Source organism: Heptranchias perlo, chromosome 9, assembly GCF_035084215.1.
Source record: "Heptranchias perlo isolate sHepPer1 chromosome 9, sHepPer1.hap1, whole genome shotgun sequence".
Classification (NCBI taxonomy): domain Eukaryota; kingdom Metazoa; phylum Chordata; class Chondrichthyes; order Hexanchiformes; family Hexanchidae; genus Heptranchias; species Heptranchias perlo.
In genome coordinates this window covers 58,647,284-58,666,761 of record NC_090333.1, presented here as the reverse complement: position 1 = coordinate 58,666,761, position 19,478 = coordinate 58,647,284, and the positions used below count along the sequence as shown (strand labels likewise).

The 19,478-nt window shown below is 42.1% G+C and overlaps 2 protein-coding genes across 5 annotated transcripts in view; one reads left to right on the top strand and one right to left on the bottom strand.

Moving 5' to 3' along the window:
• Positions 1–2,347: 2,347 nt before the first annotated feature.
• On the bottom strand, positions 2,348–11,078 carry dio1 (iodothyronine deiodinase 1). The gene is made up of 4 exons (XM_067990550.1): positions 10,172–11,078; positions 7,938–8,081; positions 6,476–6,675; positions 2,348–4,457 (listed from the first exon to the last, which is right to left on the bottom strand). Exons 1-4 carry the CDS (start codon positions 10,500–10,502, stop codon positions 4,392–4,394), a joined length of 741 nt encoding a protein of 246 aa, XP_067846651.1. The 5' UTR covers positions 10,503–11,078; the 3' UTR covers positions 2,348–4,391.
• Positions 10,614–19,478, top strand: part of yipf1 (Yip1 domain family, member 1) — a 25,568-nt gene continuing 16,703 nt past the window's right edge. For 2 of the 4 annotated variants that reach the window (XM_067990548.1, XM_067990545.1), the window contains exons 1-5: positions 10,944–11,048; positions 12,758–12,838; positions 17,075–17,238; positions 17,835–17,915; positions 18,466–18,553. In XM_067990548.1, the coding sequence (XP_067846649.1) occupies positions 12,808–12,838; positions 17,075–17,238; positions 17,835–17,915; positions 18,466–18,553 (364 nt within the window). In that variant the 5' untranslated portion in view covers positions 10,944–11,048; positions 12,758–12,807. Of the gene's footprint in view, positions 10,729–10,943; positions 11,049–11,101; positions 11,178–12,757; positions 12,839–17,074; positions 17,239–17,834; positions 17,916–18,465; positions 18,554–19,478 lie in introns of those variants that run through there. The other 2 variants (XM_067990546.1, XM_067990547.1) reach the window with 2 other exon arrangements.

Below are 19,478 nucleotides of genomic sequence, written 5' to 3'. Positions count from 1 at the left end.
CAACAGAAGGTCCACTTCTGCAGGGCAAGATTGGTAATACTTCTCTTTCATACCACAGAAAACAGTCTTTACTGTAGTGGCTAAAGCAAAATTTAAGGGGGTGGGTATTCAGTCCTGTCTGCAATAGTGGTATGGTGATAAATGTAACTAAGTAGTTCACCTGGTTTAATTCCTGGCCACATTAGAAGCCTTTTACGATCCATTTTTTTTATTCGTTCATGGGATGTGGGCGTCACTGGCGAGGCCAGCATTTATTGCCCATCCCTAATTGCCCTTGAGAAGGTGGTGGTGAGCCGCCTTCTTGAACCGCTGCAGTCCGTGTGGTGAAGGTTCTCCCACAGTGCTGTTAGGAAGGGAGTTCCAGGATTTTGACCCAGCGACGATGAAGGAACTACGATATATTTCCAAGTCGGGATGGTGTGTGACTTGGAGGGGGAACGTGCAGGTGGTGGTGTTCCCATGTACCTGCTACTCTTGTCCTTCTAGGTGGGAGAGGTCGCGGGTTTGGGAGGTGCTGTCGAAGAAGCCTTGGCGAGTTGCTGCAGTGCATCCTTTGGATGGTACACACTGCAGCCACTGCGCCGGTGGTGAAGGGAGTGAATGTTTAGGGTGGTGAATGGGGTGCCAGTCAAGCGGGCTGCTTTGTCCTGGATGGTGTCGAGCTTCTTGAGTGTTGTTTGAGCTGTACTCATCCAGGCAAGTGGAGAGTATTCAATCACACTCCTGACTTGTGCCTTGTAGATGGTGGAAAGGCTTTGGGGAGTCAGGAGGTGAGTCACTTGGTGCAGAATACCCAGCCTCTGACCTGCTTTTGTAGCCACAGTATATGGCTGGTCCAGTTAAGCTTCTGGTCAATGGTGACCCCCAGGATGTTGATGGTGGGGGATTCGGTGATGGTAATGCCGTTGAATGTCAAGGGGAGGTGGTTAGACTCTCTCTTGTTGGAGAAGATCATTGCCTGGCGCAAATGTTAATTGCCACTTATGAGCCCAAGCTTGGATGTTGTCCAGGTCTTGCTGCTTGCGGGCTCGGACTGCTTCATTATTTGAGGGGTTGCGAATGGAACTGAACACTGCAATCATCAGCGAACATCCCCATTTCTGACCTTATGATGGAGGGAAGGTCATTGATGAAGCAGCTGAAGATGGTTGGGCCGAGGACACTGCCCTGGGGAACTCCTGCAGCAATGCCCTGGGGCTGAGATGATTGGCCTCCAACAACCACAACCATCTTCCTTTGTGCTAGGTATGACTCCAGCCACTGGAGAGTTTGCCCCCTGATTCCCATTGACTTCAATTTTACTGGGGCTCCTTGGTGCCACACTCAGTCAAATGCTGCCTTGATGTCAAGGGCAGTCACTCTCACCTCACCTCTGGAATTCAGCTCTTGTGTCCATGTTTGGACCAAGGCTGTAATGAGGTCTGGAGCCGAGTGGTCCTGGCGGAACCCAAACTGAGCACCGGTGAGCAGGTTATTGGTGAGTAAGTACTGCTTGATAGCACTGTCGACGACACCTTCCATCACTTTGCTGATGATTGAGAGTAGACTGATGGGGTGGTAATTGGCGGGATTGGATTTGTCCTGCTTTTTGTGGACAGGACATACCTGGGCAATTTTCCACATTGTCGGGTAGATGCCAGTGTTGTAGCTGTACTGGAACAGCTTGGCTAGAGGCACAGCTAGTTCTGGAGCACAAGTCTTCAGCACTACAACCGGGATGTTGTCAGGGCCCATGGCCTTTGCTGTATCCAGTGCACTCAGCCGTTTCTTGATGTCACATGGAGTGAATCGAATTGGCTGAAGACTGGCTTCTGTGATGGTGGGGATATCGGGAGGAGGCCGAGATAGTAGTTGCATTTCAGCAATTTAGTTTGGAATTGGATCACTTGTCAGACAACAAAAAGTTGTATCAATTCAAATAAGTAAGTAGAATCATTCGATTGTTTTCCCCCCATAATAATTTCAATTATGAAGTTGTTGCCTTTTTGAACTGTATAGGGTTTGTCAAATTCATTGATTTTCTGAAGCCCTTTACTATGCTGTTTTTATTACTTATCTAAGTTTTGATTCCCTCATATGGTTTGCGTTTGGTGGGGGGGAGGGGAATCTTTGCTTTTCTTGATATTTATATTTTCCAAAAGCCTCTTTCAGTACTTGATCTAATTTCTATTTAATGTGGCTCTTCTTTATTGGTTCTATAAAGGTGTTGATTTAAATAGCTCAAATAGCAGACTGATAAAATCACAAATACTGTATCTACATAAAAATGGCAAGCACAATTGAATTGGTGGAGTTAAGAAAAAAGATGTTATTGTATGTAGATAAAAGTACACAGCTCTCAAAATGATTGTATCATATAGTAGTGGTTACATTTATTGAAGGAATATTGTACAGTGATTAAAGTCAATCAGAACAGCACACTTAAAGCTATAACATTAAAAGTGAGATTAATTGATTCCTTAGAGTATAATATATTTTCATGAATGTAGAATATATTAGGAATATACAGTCTAACACCGCTTAGGGAGCCCCTGCTCTGCTACTTCCCAGTTTTGAAAGATTTGAGTTGACACCAATTGGTTACAGTGGCAAGTACTTTATTGCAAAGAACAGTTTAATTCATTGTGTATTTAAGCAGCAGTTTACAGAATGGAAACTGGTGATATTAAGCACTTCCACGATGGACAGAGCTTGTGCCTGGGCCTCTCAAGGTCCTCACCCCCTTGGATCCTGTCTTCTGCAGACTTCTTCCGACTACACAGACGTTAGGCTTCTGCCAGCATTTACATCTGCCTGGACAAATCTAGTCTGCACCTCCACCCTGAACCTTTGTTTGAGCTGTATATTTATACAGTTAGCTGAAGATCATGTGGTACGCTGACTTAACATCAAAATTGATCATAAGGCCTCATCAACTGGCTGAAAAGATCCCGGCTGAGCGCCGACCTGACATTATCACCTTGCTGAGGGGGCCAGACTTAACCTCATCAATTTTGATGAGATTGTAAACAATTTTACAACACCAAGTTATAGTCCAGCAATTTTATTTTAAATTCACAAGCTTTCGGAGGCTACCTCCTTCCTCAGGTGAACGATGTGGAAAATGTTTTCCAAGGAGGCTACCTCCTTCCTCGTTCACCTGAGGAAGGAGGTAGTCTCCGAAAGCTTGTGAATTTAAAATAAGATTGCCGGACTATAACTTGGTGTTGTAAAATTGTTTACAATTGTCAACCCCAGTCCATCACCGGCATCTCCACATCTTGATGAGATTGGGCTGGTAACTGTAATGTGTTCTAGACAATGGCAAGACAGTTAATGTTACCCTTATCTCTTTTGGGGAATGCAGCCCACCCTTTCCTAGACAAACTACATTCTTATGTCTATGAAACTCAAACAAAGTGTGAACTGTGGATTTTATATTAAAGTAGTTAGCTTGGACAATGTGTATTTACTGAATAAATGTAGCTACCTAAAATAAGTGTGGTTGATACAGACATATGATTTATACAATGTGTGTGGTTACATATTAAATGCATTTCATAACATACATTGCGTAAAACAATTCTTTGATACTTGTTATATTTTTAGTACACACTGGCATAGTCTAACAAATACAATATCCACATCCATTTTGGAAGCAGTGATATGATTTGTAAACATTTCAAGTGCACAGAACCAGGGTTTAAGAAACATTTCTCCCTTTTCTAACATTTCTGATACACTTGTAAGTTTGTGAAATCGTTGCATTATAAGGATGGAGCCATGTTTTTGCAATTCATATGCTTGCTATGTGCACTTCTAACTATAATAATATCTTAATAATTTTGATTAGCCTGAATAGGGAGACTGGAACAGGGGCAAGAGGTCAGATCGTGACTTGGGTTGCATAAGGGCAAGAATGCCCCTTGTGAATGTTCCAGCCCATTTTAACCATTGCTTGTCTAGGATAATGAAAACAAGAACAGTACTTGAGGTTAGCGATGAAACTTGCAAGGATGCATGAATCTTGTTTATTTTGGGATAATTTTGTCTTTTTCATCAGGTTTCATATTAGTATTGCCAATACTGAATATTTTATAATCACAACTGTTGTAAATTGTTGATGTATCATGATTTGCTGTTCTAGTTTTCACAGGCTAAACCTTAGTGATTTTTATATATTTTTTTAAAGCATAAAATAAACATTAACCAAAGTGGTCTTTCTTCCATATTCAAATTATCAAATCCCAATCGTAGCAATTTAAAACTGAGAAAATCATTAATATGGAAAAGAAAACTACTTTGATTTGTTTATATGTATTGTTTCATTTGTTCATATGAGTGCGTCTGAAAGCTTTCTCTTCAGATTGCACCAGTGCTTCCTGGTGGTAGTGGTTCTGTCACCTAGTGGTTTAACTTAGGTTTTGCAAAACTAATCGTACTTCTTCTAGTTTATATCCCCATGGTCCCCTTTCACCCTGAAAAACAAAACGAAAACAATAAGTTATACAGATGATTTAAACACCCTTTTTTGTTTCTTCATCTCTGCCAGAGATTGATGATTCATTGACCTGCCTTGTCTGTGAGCCAACAAATTTGAGGGACTCTCCTCTCCCAGAACAAATACCTACCTTATTCTACCTTTCTCATTCATGACATTGTACTGATGGTGATTATCCTGCTGCACCCACAAATCTGTCCCCAGTATACAACACTATATAAGATTGGTATTACTGCCTTTTAAAACATTTTTTTTATAAGTTTAATAAAATCCTAAATAAAAATGGTATAAACACATCCTTCTATAATTAACATTAGCAATATACTCAGTTAGTCCTAATACAGTATATAGAAATTTAAACATTTTATAGTGTAGTGTACATGGATTTTAGCAAGGCTTTTGATAAGGTCCCACATGGCAGACTGGTCAAAAAAGTAAAAGCTCAAGGGATCTAAGGGAAACTGGCTAGTTGGATCCAAAATTGGCTCAGTGGTAGGAAGCAAAGGGTAATGGTTGACGGGTGTTTTTGTGACTGGAAGGCTGTTTCCAGTGGGGTTCTGCAAGGCTCGGTACTAGGTCCCTTGCTTTTTGTTAATGATAATTGTTTATATTAATGATTTGGACTTGAATGTGGGGGGCTTGATCAAGAAGTTTGCAGATGATACAAAAATTAGCCATGTGGTTGGTAATGAGGTGGAAAGTTGTAGACTGCAGGAAGATATCAATGGACTGGTCAGGTGGGCAGAAAAGTGCCAAATGGAATTCAATCCAGAGAAGTGTGAGGTAATGCGTTTGGGGAGGGCAAACAAGGCAAGGGAGTACACAATAAATGGGAGGATACTGAGAGGTGTAGAGGAACAGAGGGACCTTGGAGTGCATGTCCACAGATCCCTGAATGTAGCAGGATGGGTAGATAAGGTGGTTAAAAAGGCATACAGGATACTTTCCTTTATTAGCTGAGGCACAGAATATAAGAGCAGGGAGGTTATGCTAGAACTGGATAAAACATTGGTTAGGCCACAGCTTGAGTACTGCATACAGTTCTGGTCACCACATTACAAGAAAGATGTGATTGCACTAGAGAGGGTACAGAGGAGATTTATGAGGATGTTGCCAGGGCTGGAGAATTTTAGCTATGAGAAAAGATTGGATAGGCTGGGGATGTTTTCTTTCGAACGAAGGAGGCTGAGGGGAGATTTAATTGAGGTATCTAAAATTATGACAGGAGTGGATAGGGAGGACCTATTTCCCTTGGCAGAGGGGTCAATGACCAGGGGGCATAGATTTAAAGTAATTGGTAGAAGGATTAGAGGGGAGCTAAGGAGCAGTTTTTTCACCCAGAGGATGGTGGGGGTCTGGGACTCACTGCCTGAACGGGAGTTGAGGCAGAAACCCTCCACTCATTTAAAAAGTACTTGAAGTGCCATAACCTACAGGGCTACGGACCAAGGGCCGGAAAGTGGGATTAAATTGGATAGCTCTTTCTCGGCCGGCACCCATATGATGGGCCGAATGGCCTCCTTCTGTGCCATAACTTTCTATGATTCTATCGTGTACAGCTATTTTCTTCTTAGAGTATGGGAATAAAAATAATTAACGCTGTGAGCATGTTGCTGCTCTTTACTCATTTTTGAACAGCATGGTTGAGTTAGAGACAGAAAGCATAGCAAGACAACAAGCAGGGCAGAAGGACAATTGTTCAGCAATCAAACCATAGCAGCTTTGGACTGGATTACTAGATGGCTGCAGACACCTATGGAATTGCAACCCAGCATGAATCGGCTCCTTCAGGAAAAGGCAGGGGGTTGTGGGGGGGGGGGGGGGGGGGTGCGGGTGTGGAAATCAAATTTATTAGCCCGTGCTCCTTGGCTTGGGCAGAAACAAAATATCAACTCAAAATCTAGTAGTAAAACCATTAAATAAATGGGCATCGGTTTCATCATGAGGATGGATTTAACCTGCAAAGTAATCTTTGCGTGTCAGAGTACTTGTTACCTTGTAAATGATTTTGCCATTAAGCACCACATATAGTCTCTCTGGCATAGCTGCATATTTGGCACTAGTCACATTGTCCATAGTGTCCACTACCACGGGACAAGGTGGTTCTTCATTTAGCAACAGCCTTGCCGCGTTGAAACGATTGCTTAATGTTTGATGTTGTTTGACATCCACGTTGTTTCTGAAAGCCCAGCCATCTGGAACAAAGAACAAAAAAATTAAATAAGTATTGTGTAATCTTTACAGTATTTGCTTATGTAATTTTGCTGTAGATGATATGGAAAACAAATGATTTCTTAACTTAGGAGTGTGTAGAACTGGTCAAACTTGTCAGGAACTGAAACACTTCAAACTCCACTTTTGTACAGAAGAAAGCCTAACTGGTGAATTTTTAATTTGATAAGAAACCTAGGTTAAAGGTCTAAATGCATTGTTTAGGACACCACCAGGATTGGTAAATGTAGGAGAAGATGAAACAAATCACAGTAGTGGTTAGAGGATACTAAGCTTGGTTTTATATTTCTTCCCCTATTGAAAGGACATTAACTCCTTCACTAGGGTACAGTTCCAGGGGTAGCAGCCACAATCAAATCCCTTGTCCAAATGTCCATTATTTGTTTTTGTGAGCCACGACAATATATGCCTGCAGGCTAGCTGACTGTGGAGGATACTACAGCCGAACCCAATCTAGTCTTCACCTGTTTCCATGCACATGCACTTCCAATAGGAGTCACTGTGTAATGGTCAGGAGAGGGAATTTTGGCCAATTTTCCCCTTCTGTAATTCAGGGGTGTTAAAGCCAATTAACTGGCCGAAATGTGACTCCAGACCCACAGAAATGTGGGTGGTTCTTAATCGCCCTCCGAAATGGCCTAGCAAGCCACTCAGTTGTTCACCACCTTCTCAAGGGCAGTTAGGGATGGGCAATAAATGCCGGCCCTGGCAGCAACGCCCACATCCCATTAACGAATAATAAAAAAAAAAGTTTTAATTACACTTAAAGGATGTAATCTCTTCCCCCTAATTTTTTCCCTCCTGAAGACACAGACCCACGAAGTGCACACTTTCATAGTAGTCAGCTGTCCTTTGGTACTTTGCCCAAGTGACAATCCTTCATGACTGAGCCTAAACAAGTGTTGGTGAGGTATTTAACCATGAAGGGAATCACACTCATCTAACATTAATACACACATGCAATTTCCAACTTGGTTCATTGGCTAGTGATCAGTAGGGGAATCCTGGAGGATTTCTCTCCTGCTTAGCTAACTGACATGTACTAACCAGCTCCAGCTTGGATCAGCTAACCAGCAGACTGGATCTTCCTGGTATATATACTCAGTACCATACTGAGCAAGCCATCTACCACCAAGCCTTTGGTGCACATTGAAGATACAGTTTTAAAACAGTGCGAGGAAGATTAGCAAAATCAAAAGGCTCTTTTCTAGAAATCTTTTTGTACCTGTGGCATGTGCCTCTTGAATGTAGATAATGAGGAAATCAGCTACAGAAGTAAAGTCTTTGACAAGCTGTTTGAACTCATCAAACTTGAAAAGAAACGGGGGTCAAGTGCAGCTTCCAAAATTCAACACAAGTGGTCTGTTACCTAGAAAGAAAAAAAAATGTCAATCTGAGAGTTAGCTGCCAGAGGATCCTGCATGCAACTCTTAAACATACATTACCTGCCATACCAAATCAGGTAAGCTATACACCATGAAAATAATGAATGATAAGACACTGCAACTGAACAATAAAAGGGATTTACCAATCTAAGGCAGTGTCCCAAACCGCTACGTGTAAAGTGTAAGGAGGACGGCAAAAGTGTTCACTTTAGGATTCACCTCAATGTCGTTTTTTCTGCAAATATTTTATTTTTCTGACCTCTCCACACCAGGAGGCACGCCCCACAGTTTGGGAAAAGCTGCCTTACAGGAGGGGAGGAGCCAGCACCATTAGGAAAACAGTATATTTTATTTTTATACTGTGATTTATTGAACTTTGTTTTATATTTTGTAAGTTATTAACAAATATCTAATGTTTACATTTATAAGGGGCATGAGAATGCTCGCCTTCACTACTGTGGGGTCGGAGCCAAAATAGTTTGGGAAACGCTGATTTACACAGTATGTGGCGACGAGCCATACAGACCATAAGATCCCAGGTTCTGTTTTCAGTTCGCCGACCTCAGCAGTTGAGGTGCTGCAATTGGCCTCAGTGCCCCAGGCTAGGGTTGGGAAATATACCCAAAGTGCCCATTCCTTTGACATCAAGTGACCTCTTCTGGAAAGCGTATTTGCACGGTCAGGCTTGGACTTGGCTTCAATGACCTCTATGGGTTAAATAGCTCACCAACATACACTTGAAGAATGTTGGGTGAGGTACTGAGCATATCTCATATATTGGTATTGAAACAATTTAAGGGGCGAGTAAGGCTTTGTATCACAGTGCATTTACCCACTAAGCTACCGGAGAGCTTTCAGCTATATGCATGCTGGCCTATTTCAACACAACATAGACCAACTTAATCTCTTGGTAAAAAGCCAGCATCAGCTTTGAATAGGAATCCAAGTACCAAACGCATAATATTGTAATTGAAAAGCAACCTACAGGAACACATAGTCTATAACTCCATTATTGTAGCCATGATGTGGAGATGCCGGTGATGGACTGGGGTTGACAATTGTAAACAATTTTACAACACCAAGTTATAGTCCAACAATTTTATTTTTAATCCCACAAGCTTTCGGAGGCTTCCTCCTTCCTCAGGTGAACGGTCACCTGAGGAAGGAGGAAGCCTCCGAAAGCTTGTGGGATTAAAAATAAAATTGTTGGACTATAACTTGGTGTTGTAAAATTGTTTACAATCATCCATTATTGTACTCATTAGTGTAACACTCAAGACTAGGGATACATGAACAGAACCTCAGCTCTGGGTGATAACACTATCTCGCTCCCATAAAAGTTCTGCCTTGCATGCTTGGTTGCTTAAACACCAGTGAGGTGTGGCTTGTTTAGAAATATGAGTATGGGTGTATTTGCCTGAATTGCATTAGAGACATTGAGTGATTGCAGATTACAGATAAAATTCCTCAGCTCCCCTGCACTTCATTGCATAATATACAGAACCTAGGGTGGGGCACACCTACATAAGTTATTTATGTAGAGTCCACACAAGATTGAATTCGTTTACCCTAATCTTAAATAGAAGAATGTTACAAATGCTGACCCGGCTAACTCAGTACAGATCTATCCCAGCACCTTTCCGAACTGTATGGCTCATTCCCGCAATCATGTTGTGCTTTTACCATCAAGGGATCCGGTTACATTTTTAAACCACGGATTACACAATAGGTTAAATGCAATTGCCTCTTTTGGTGAACCCGTAAATCAACTAAAAAGTCTGTCAAAAGTGCTCCTTTTAGGAGGAGCAGAACTAATATCACCCAAATTATACAAAAGACAAAAAGAAACTTAACATATGTCCTGTATCAACCAAGCACTCCAGTCACTGCGGTGCCCACCGGTCGCGGAAGGTCTCCAGCGTACCAGCTCTCCAGGGCTACCCGGGTGCAGACAAAGCCGTGGAAGAGAGGCAGTGCATTTGCTGAACTCGAAAAACACATAACCTTGAGCATGTTACAGTTTTCAGAAGAATTCCTATTGTTACCACATGGCTTACGTTTAATTCATACATACCTTTCAAGAAATCAAGTACTTTATATTCTTTATTCTCCAAGTCAATGACCCGTGCATTGGGAGCAGAGGAACCCACAAAAGCTTCATCTGTGCAATTCATTAGTGTATGATTAATCATTATCTTCACAACGCGCAAATTGAAGAATGTTGGTCCCCAGTCTTCGTACTTGAACTTTGGGTTTTGAGTCATGGTGGTTTTCAACCCAACTTTTAGCATGAACTTCTTCACAGCTTCAGGAAAGACAAACATCATAATTTTGCCTATTAAATACTGCACACAAATACAGACTAGCATGACCAGAGTCTGCATGTACACAGCCAATTTCCCCATGTCCACGAAAGGCTACTAGTCGCTCACTACTGTGTTCAGGAAGCTTGTGTGTAATACACCCGAAGTGCTCACATTTCAATTGCTACTGAAACTACATCATTTCCGTGGGACCTAATTCGGCGGAAGCGTTGGTCGGAATCTCAGATAGTAAGAGGTGCAAACTGGAATTAATTTAATGCAGATAAACTGGCCGCTTTCTCCGCATCTGTAGAGGAGAATAATTGAAGTGAGTAAAACTGTAGAGTCCAAAGTAAATAATTGTGTCGTTAGCTGTCTCAAACTTGTTACTGCCAAAGTCAATACAAAATTACCCGAGTAAGTAACGTGTGCGGCACAGGCTAGCTGACCAAGTGCAGGGTGTGCTATTTAACGTAACACTCAAGAAGGTCCGGCAATATATCTGTCGGCGTATTAAAATCCGCCGGGCCCTCCCTGAGTGACAATCCCTTTAAGTGCGGGCGCTGGGCTGACGTTGACGTGTCGCTGTGGTTCGACCCCCGCTCCCCGCTCCTGGGCTTCGGATCCCGGCGGCTCCGGCTCCAGCAGGTAGCCATTCTCCCGACCCGCCCTCTCGATTCCGGGTGTAATGGGCGGATCGAAAGGTAGCGGGTTACATCCGCGTCAGGCGGATATAAACACGGGCCGCCGCCCGGAGGGACCTGCTCCGAGCCCGCGGTGAGGGAGGCCTCGGCCTGTTTCCATGCCAACGTGACCTTTTCCATAGTAATAAAGAGGGGGGGGCTTTAATGATCACCATGGTAACCGACCCCCCCCCCCCCCCCCAAGTATCCCCTCCAACGGCCCTGAGACTACATGGCCCTTGTGTACATGGTGGCGATTAGTGGTTCTGGGCAACGTACCCCCTCCTCCTCCCCAGGATAAGGACACCATTAACAGACAGTCTGTCCAAAGGCAATATCACTATCCGATGATTCAACTGGGAATTAATAAGATGGGCCGCATGAAGCTCACTGGTCCCCGTAAGGAGAAGGAGGGGAGAATGGGAACTTGTTCTGTCTGCGATTGCTAAAGGCCCTTTCTATTGGGTTCACTACTGATTTATCATCTCTGTGTTGTCTGTAGTAATGCCTCAAGTAGTTTGACAAACGGGTTCAATTCCTAACCTTCAAATCAAGTCTGCTTGGAATTCATGATTAGACTTAGCACCTTTAAAGAATAGGTTCCCTCGTGGAAGACTAGTGGAGTCTTCCAGTTACAAGAGTAACAACACCAGTCACACGAATTGGCCATCAACAATTCTGACCACTTGTAATTAACTGGTTTTACTAGGCTGAAGGTCTTATTTGCCTTAAGTTTTTTTCTCGTAAAAATCTAGGCTATGCTTCGAGATCCTGCAGTCATTCTGCCATTGCTGTAGGACCAACCAGGGTTAGTGCCTTCAAAAAGTCCAATAAAATTATTCAACTTAGGTTAGGTAGATACTGGTGGCTTGTTATATTGAATTATTTTATTTTTGTCAATTTTCTCTCCTATGAGGGCAATGACTCCTTTGCCAGGGTACCACCCCACTGGTGCCACTTGCACTCCATTTACTTATCCAAGTGGCTGCTCTTCGTGCATGATAGTGAGCATTGGCAAGCTATTTGACAGTGAGCGCATCACAGCTGAGCTGAATCTTGTCCTCAACTAATGTCCTACAAATGTGCAGTTCCAGCAAGGGTCACTGGTTTAAAGATTAGAAGTGGAAACCCTGGCATTTTCCCTTCCCCAAACTAGGGATGCTGAAGCCAATCATAGCACCCCTCTGCTGCCCAACTAAGATTGGATAACAACACAGAGCAGGGATCGAATCTGTGACTTTTCTGATCTGAATGGCACAGCCTTAATTGACATTGGGGAGCCAATACTGAAAATCATCTGCAGATGGTGTGTTGCGTGCTTAACTATAGTACATGCCTGCTTAGTCTAACATGTTATCAAGGACAGCAATGTAATGCATTCTTTATAAAAGCTCCTGATCAGCTAAAAAGAATTTTAGCTTGCACACAGTATAGGAACAATTTGTTGAAATGTGAACCTGTGAGTCTTTTATTGCCAATTTGTGTAACAGATAATTTTTATATTAACTTTTGTGATGTTTCTTTTGGATATTTTTATACATATTTTTGCATGGGATATTTTATATCAGGAAAAAATTTCATGCTTTGGGTTAAGCAGAAGTTTTATAGTAGTCTGAGTGAGTTGTCACCTCCCTGGGCTGAAACACTATGTAACGCAGTATTTTTATTTTGCAGAGACAAAAGATCTTTTTGTTGATTATTTGATATTTCTAACAATCAAGTAAATGGCAGCTGCAGATGATTTACAATTTCAAGGTAATTTAATTTGTGATTTATTTTTGAATATGCACTGATACTTGCTTTTTTTTTAATCACCTCACCATAACCATCTAAGCCCTCTTACTCGAATCATATTCAGTTATCTTCTGAAGCTATTTGTATAATTTGCTTCAATGGCCTTCCTTCATTTGTCTGTTATCCTTCATGGGAAACAGTTCTACATGCCCTCCTTCCTTACTCCGAATTTTTAATTGATGTCCCTTAGTTTTTGAAACATTCATCAGCATGAAAAAATTGTCCGGATCAACATTACCAACCTCCATCATTTTTGAAAACTTCTGAATGAATGGGGAGTACTACAGTGCTGTACAGAAAACAATTCCAAGCATGTTCTACTTTTTATGTATACATCAGATATACACAGCAGATGAACCTGCATAACTCACGCCACAGGACTACTATCTATACATATAAAAAAATGGAACATGTTTGGAATTGTTCTTTGCAGAGGAAGTTTAATTTAGATAAATGTGAGGTGATGCATTTTGGTAGATCGAATCGGGCCAGGACCTACTCCGTTAATGGTAGGGCGTTGGGGAGAGTTATAGAACAAAGAGATCTAGGAGTACAGATTCATAGCTCCTTGAAAGTGGAGTCACAGGTGGATAGGGTGGTGAAGAAGGCATTCGGCATGCTTGGTTTCATTGGTCAGAACATTGAATGCAGGAGTTGGGATGTCTTGTTGAAGTTGTACAGGGCATTGGTGAGGCCACACTTGGAGTACTGTGTACAGTTCTGGTCACCCTATTATAGAAAGGATATTATTAAACTAGAAAGAGTGCAGAAAAGATTTACTAGGATGCTACCGGGACTTGATGGTTTGACTTACAGGGAGAGGTTAGACAGACTGGGACTTTTTTCCCTGGAGAGTAGGAGGTTAAGGGGTGATCTTATAGAAGTCTATAAAATAATGAGGGGCATAGATAAGGTCGATAGTCAAAATCTTTTCCCAAAGGTAGGGGAGTCTATAACGAGGGGGCATAGATTTAAGGTGAGAGGGGAGAGATACAAAAGGGTCCAGAGGGGCAATTTTTTCACTCAAAGGGTGGTGAGTGTCTGGAACGAGCTGCCAGAGGCAGTAGTAGAGGCGGGTACAATTTTGTCTTTTAAAAAGCATTTGGACAGTTACATGGGTAAGATGGGTATAGAGGGATATGGGCCAAGTGCAGGCAATTGGGACTAGCTTAGTGGTATAAACTGGGCGACATGGACATGTTGGGCCGAAGGGCCTGTTTCCATGTTGTAACTTCTATGATTCTATGATTCTATGCTCCATACACAAGACATTAGGGTGCATACTTCCTCTGCACAAACTTTACTTCATTATCACAATTTTTGAGTAATACTTTTTATGTCAACATTTATCATGTAATTTGGTAAATAAACATTTCTAATAGGAAAAGTAATGAAAGGAATGTAAACCTTTTTATAACAGGAAAAGCCTATGTGCCTGTCATGCTGTAGTTGCAGGCTTCCCACCACTGGTAGCCCTGTGGTGTGAGTTATCCAGGTCCATGTGCCATTTTTTTTCTTTATCTGATCTTCATTTTCTTTCACTGTTCATGGAGTGTTTAAGACATGATTTTTGGGTCTTTCACCCAATAAATAGGGCAACTGGGACTCCCTTGCTTATTTTTTGGGCACTAGTCCGCCTCATTTGCGGCCACCTGATTTCAGACCATAATCTAATCACCATCCGATCCACCTGTTTTTCCCATCTAATTTGTAAAGAACAGATATTCTTTACAAGTAATTAAATTCCTTATACTCTACAGTTATATAGTATTTAGATGCCTTAGCAAACCAAACGTCTCTTTTTAACTCAAGTATTGGAAGCTTTTAGTTTCTTAACTTGCCTTTAATGTTGATAAATGCATAGTGCTTTGAAAGCTGCTGGCGAAATGAGTGAAAGCTAGTTAGCGGCTGTAGGGGCAGGAAACGATGACAGCAAAGGTAAGAATTAATTCACTGGTGCCTGCTACTCCATTAATTTATTGATTATTTTTGTGGAGCCCACTGCTCCATTAATTTTATTAATTCAACACTGCACACTGCCTCATTAATTTACAACAACAACAACTTGCATTTATATAACACCTTTTAATGTAGTCTAATTTTCTAGCAGCGATAAGATAGTTCAAATGGTTCATAAAGGGGAGAGGGATAAATCTGGCAAATACAGGTCCGTTAGCGTAGTCAGTGGTGGGGAAACTTTTAGAGACAATAATCCGGGACAAAATAAATAGGCACTTGGAAAAGTATGGGCTAATAAATGGAAGTCAGCACAGATTTGTTAAAGGAAAATCGTGTTTAACTAACTTGATTGAGTTCTTTTATGAAGTAACGAAGAGGGTTGATGAAGGTAGTGCGGTTGATGTTGTGTATATGGACTTTCAAAAGGCATTTGATAAGGTACCACATAAGAGACTTATTAGCAAAACTAAAGCCCCCATCAACATCCTGGTGGTCACCATTGACCAGAAACTTAACTGGACCAGCCATATAAATACTGTGGCTACAAGAGCAGGTCAAAGGCTGGGTATTCTGCGGCGAGTGACTCACCTCCTGACTCCCCAAAGCCTTTCCACCATCTACAAGGCACAAGTCAGGAGTGTGATGGAATACTCTCCACTTGCCTGGATGAGTGCAGCTCCAACAACACTCAAGAAGCTCGACACCATCCAGGACAAAGCAGCCCACTTGATTGGCACCCCATCCACCACCCTAAATATTCACTCCCTTCACCATCGGCGTACTGTGGCTGCAGTGTGTACCATCCACAAGATGCACTGCAGCAACTCGCCAAGGCTTCTTCGACAGCACCTCCCAAACCCGCGACCTCTACCACCTAGAAGGACAAGAGCAGCAGGTACATGGGAACAACACCACCTGCACGTTCCCCTCCAAGTCACACACCATCCTGACTTGGAAATATATCGCCGTTCCTTCATCATCGCTGGGTCAAAATCCTGGAACTCCCTTCCTAACAGCACTGTGGGAGAACCGTCACCAGACGGACTGCAGCGGTTCAAGAAGGCGGTTCACCACCACCTTCTCAAGGGCAATTAGGGATGGGCAATAAGTGCCGGCCTGGCCAGCGACGCCCACATCCCATGAACGAATAAAAAAAAAGAGACAGTGGCAGCATGGATTCAAAATTGGCTAGGGGACAGAAAGCAGAGAGTAGTGGTGAACGGTTGTTTTTCAGACTCGAGGGAAGTATACAGTGATGTTCCCCAGGGGTCAGTATTAGGACCACTGCTCTGTTTGATATATATTAATGACCTGGACTTGGGTATACAAGATATAATTTCAAAGTTTGCAGATGACACGAAACTCGGAAATGTAGTAAACAATGTGGAGGATAGTAACAGACTTCAGGAGGACATAGACGGGTGAAATGGGCAGATACGCGGCAGATGAAATTTAAAGCAGAGAAGGGTGAAGTAATGCATTTTGGTAGGAAGAATGAAGAGAGAGGCAATATAAACTGAATGGTACAATTTTAAAGGGGGTGCAGGAACAGAGAGAACTGGGGTACACATACACAAATCTTTGAAGGTGGCAGGACAAGTTGAGAAGGCTGTTAAAAAAATATATGGGATCCTGGGCTTTATTTATAGAGGCATAGAGTACAAAAGCAAGGAAGTTATGCTAAACCTTTCTAAAACAATGGTTTGGCCTCAGCTAAAGCATTGTGTTCATTTCTGGTGCACCACACTTTAGGAAGGATGTCAAGGCCTTAGAGAGGGTGCCGAAGAGAGTTATTAGAATGGTGCCAAGGTTGAGGGACTTCAGTTATGTGGAGAGATTGGAGAAGCTGGGGTTGTTCTCCTTAGAATGGAGAAGGTTAAGAGGAGATTTGATAGAGGTGTTCAAAATCGCGAACGGTTTTGACAGACTAAATAAGGAGAAATTGTTTCCAGTGGCAGAAAGGTCGGTAACCAGTGGACACAGATTTAGGGTAATCGGCATGAGAGCCAGAGGCGACATGAGGAAACATGTTTTTACGCAGCGAGTTATAATGATTTGGAATGTACTGCCTGAAAGGATGGTGGAAGCAGATTCAATAATAACTTTCAAAAGGGAAATGGATTAATACTTGAAGGGAAAATATTTCGATGGGCCGAATGGCCTCCTCTGTGGTATACCTACTGTGATACTATGATAGTATTTTGATATTCATTTGCTGATTTTGTGTGTTTTATGTAGAGTTTGATGATGCCACAAACTTGCTGGCAGCGAATCCCGATGCCACCACGATAAGCATCACAGACACCAATGATAAACCTAAAAATCAGAGAGGTCCATCAGGTGAGATGGGAAGAGAAGAGGACGAAGATTTGCTGGGGAATGAAGACTCTGACAAAGCTGAGGTGAGCGACTTTATAATGGTAAATGTACAAGAAGGTAGATTTATATTGTGTGTCCCAAAATAGAAAATGATTGTCTTCTTAAAGTCTGGAAAATAAAAATATTAGCGTTTTTAGGAACAGGAAAAGTATATTTGTCCGAACAACACCATTCTTTTTCATTGATCAACCCCACCTGTTCACCTTATCACTAAAACCTTCAATGGCATTTCTCTCCAGAAGCACATCCAATTATCTTTTCTACCCTTTTATACTGCCTGCTCCAGTGGCCTTCCCGGGATTTGTCCTTCCAGTTGGTTGTTTGATGCCCTTGTTTGTAAAGTTACAAGGTCGAAATGAACCATGGTTCTTTTTCTGTTCACTTATTTAGAAAGAACAACCGGAGCATTATATTGGTGACTGTTATTAATTGGAAATTTAGTTTGGGTTACAACTTCAGCTGCGTTGCAATGTAGCTATCCTTCTATTTGTATTTACTTGAAAAAATATGGCATTTCCCAGAACTGAATTGTCTGTGATTTTTTTTTGTTAAGAAAAGTTGATTATAATTTATTAGAATCTTTGTGACCAAGTTTGCCATTACAATTTTTTCTCCTCAGTTACTTGCAGGACAAAAGAAGAGTGCCCCCTTTTGGACATTTGAATATTATCAAACATTTTTTGATGTGGACACCTACCAGGTAGGCACAGAATTTAGTTTCTCCACCAGCCATTATGCCATCTTTAATATTGCTAAAATGTTCCAGTTTTCATTAATATATTTTTTATCCCAGTTTTCTCTCTCTTTCTCCCATATTCCCCTTGTAGGCACTGATTTGTGTTGTGGTTTGGTTCTATGTGTACTAGCAACCTTCTGGTTCTTCACCCAAATGGACATCCTTCTTGTGTGATTCTCGACAGTGAGTGGTTAGCAGAGTGTTGGACTGTGGTGGTCATCACAGTCTGATCCTGTCCTACTCAATGTCCACACACATGCACGTTCGAACAGACAGTGATCAGGGAGGGGACTCCTAGACTGTTTGTTTCCTCAGCCTTGTACAAGGCACTAATTTCAATTGTAATGCCCTTACTGCCGCTGTACCGGAAATCAGCTCACTCAGCAGTAACCAGGGATCAGATTAATCTTATTTTCAGACCTTTCACTAACAAAATAATTAGTAGAGTTTAAACTCTGACATAGCAATAATATTTGAATTAGTGGAACTTGTAATTTTGTTCTTTGTATAATAGGTGTTGGACAGAATAAAAGGTTCTCTTTTACCACTGCCTGGCAAAAACTTTGTGAGGTTATATATCCGCAGTAATCCAGATCTTTATGGTAAGTGTGTGATTTATAACAGTTATTAGAAATGAACCAGTATTTCTTGTAAAGTAAACCACCTGAGTACTAAATGCCCCTTTTCTGCTTTCAAAATAAATCTGTCCTACCTTTCTATCATATGCCATATGTAATCAGAATTTTCTAATGTTGAATAAGAACTTACAAAGTATTTGGGACCAATAAATCTCAATTTGGTGCATTTTCTGTAAATAAAATTTAAACCTGGATACAGAAATGTTACTGCGCTTCTCAAGTGTTAAAAATGTACTTACGAGCTCTCCGGTGCTTTCGTGGGTGAGTGCAGTCAAAGGTGCAGAACTGAGCCATGCAGACTAGTAATGTCCTAGACTCGAGTCTAGACATTGCCGAATTTGCTGATCTCAGCTGGGGCAGCAGTAGAGGTGCTAGAGTTGGTCTTAGTGCCCTGGGCTGGAGAACAACAACTTTCATCTATGTAGCACCTTTAAAGTAGTTAAACGTCCCAGGGCGCATCACAAACAGGATGCCGAGTTTGCGAACAGCCTGAGACAGTGGTCAGGGAGGGGGATGGAATCGGTGGCCAGGGAACAGAGTTTGTGCCGGGGGCCAAAGACAGTGGTCTACCCAGTAGAGGAAATTTTGACTCATGTTGGACAAGCTGTCTGCCAATATAGAGGCAGTGGAGGGGTCGAGAGAGCTGTTCGTGAGGTAGAGCTGAGTATCGTCAGAAGGGAAAAATCAGCCAGGGTGCCCTTTCTTCGTCACTATCCAGGAACCTCTGCTGGAAAGTGGGTGTGTATGTTTGGGCCAGGTGTCAAGAGTGGGCTCAACTGTGGTCATCCCATGGGCAAAAGTCTGTCAGTGGTCACTATCTGGGAGCATGAAGAATGGTCACTTGGTTCACATTCTGGAAGGTAGCCGCTACCTCTGGAACTGTACCCCA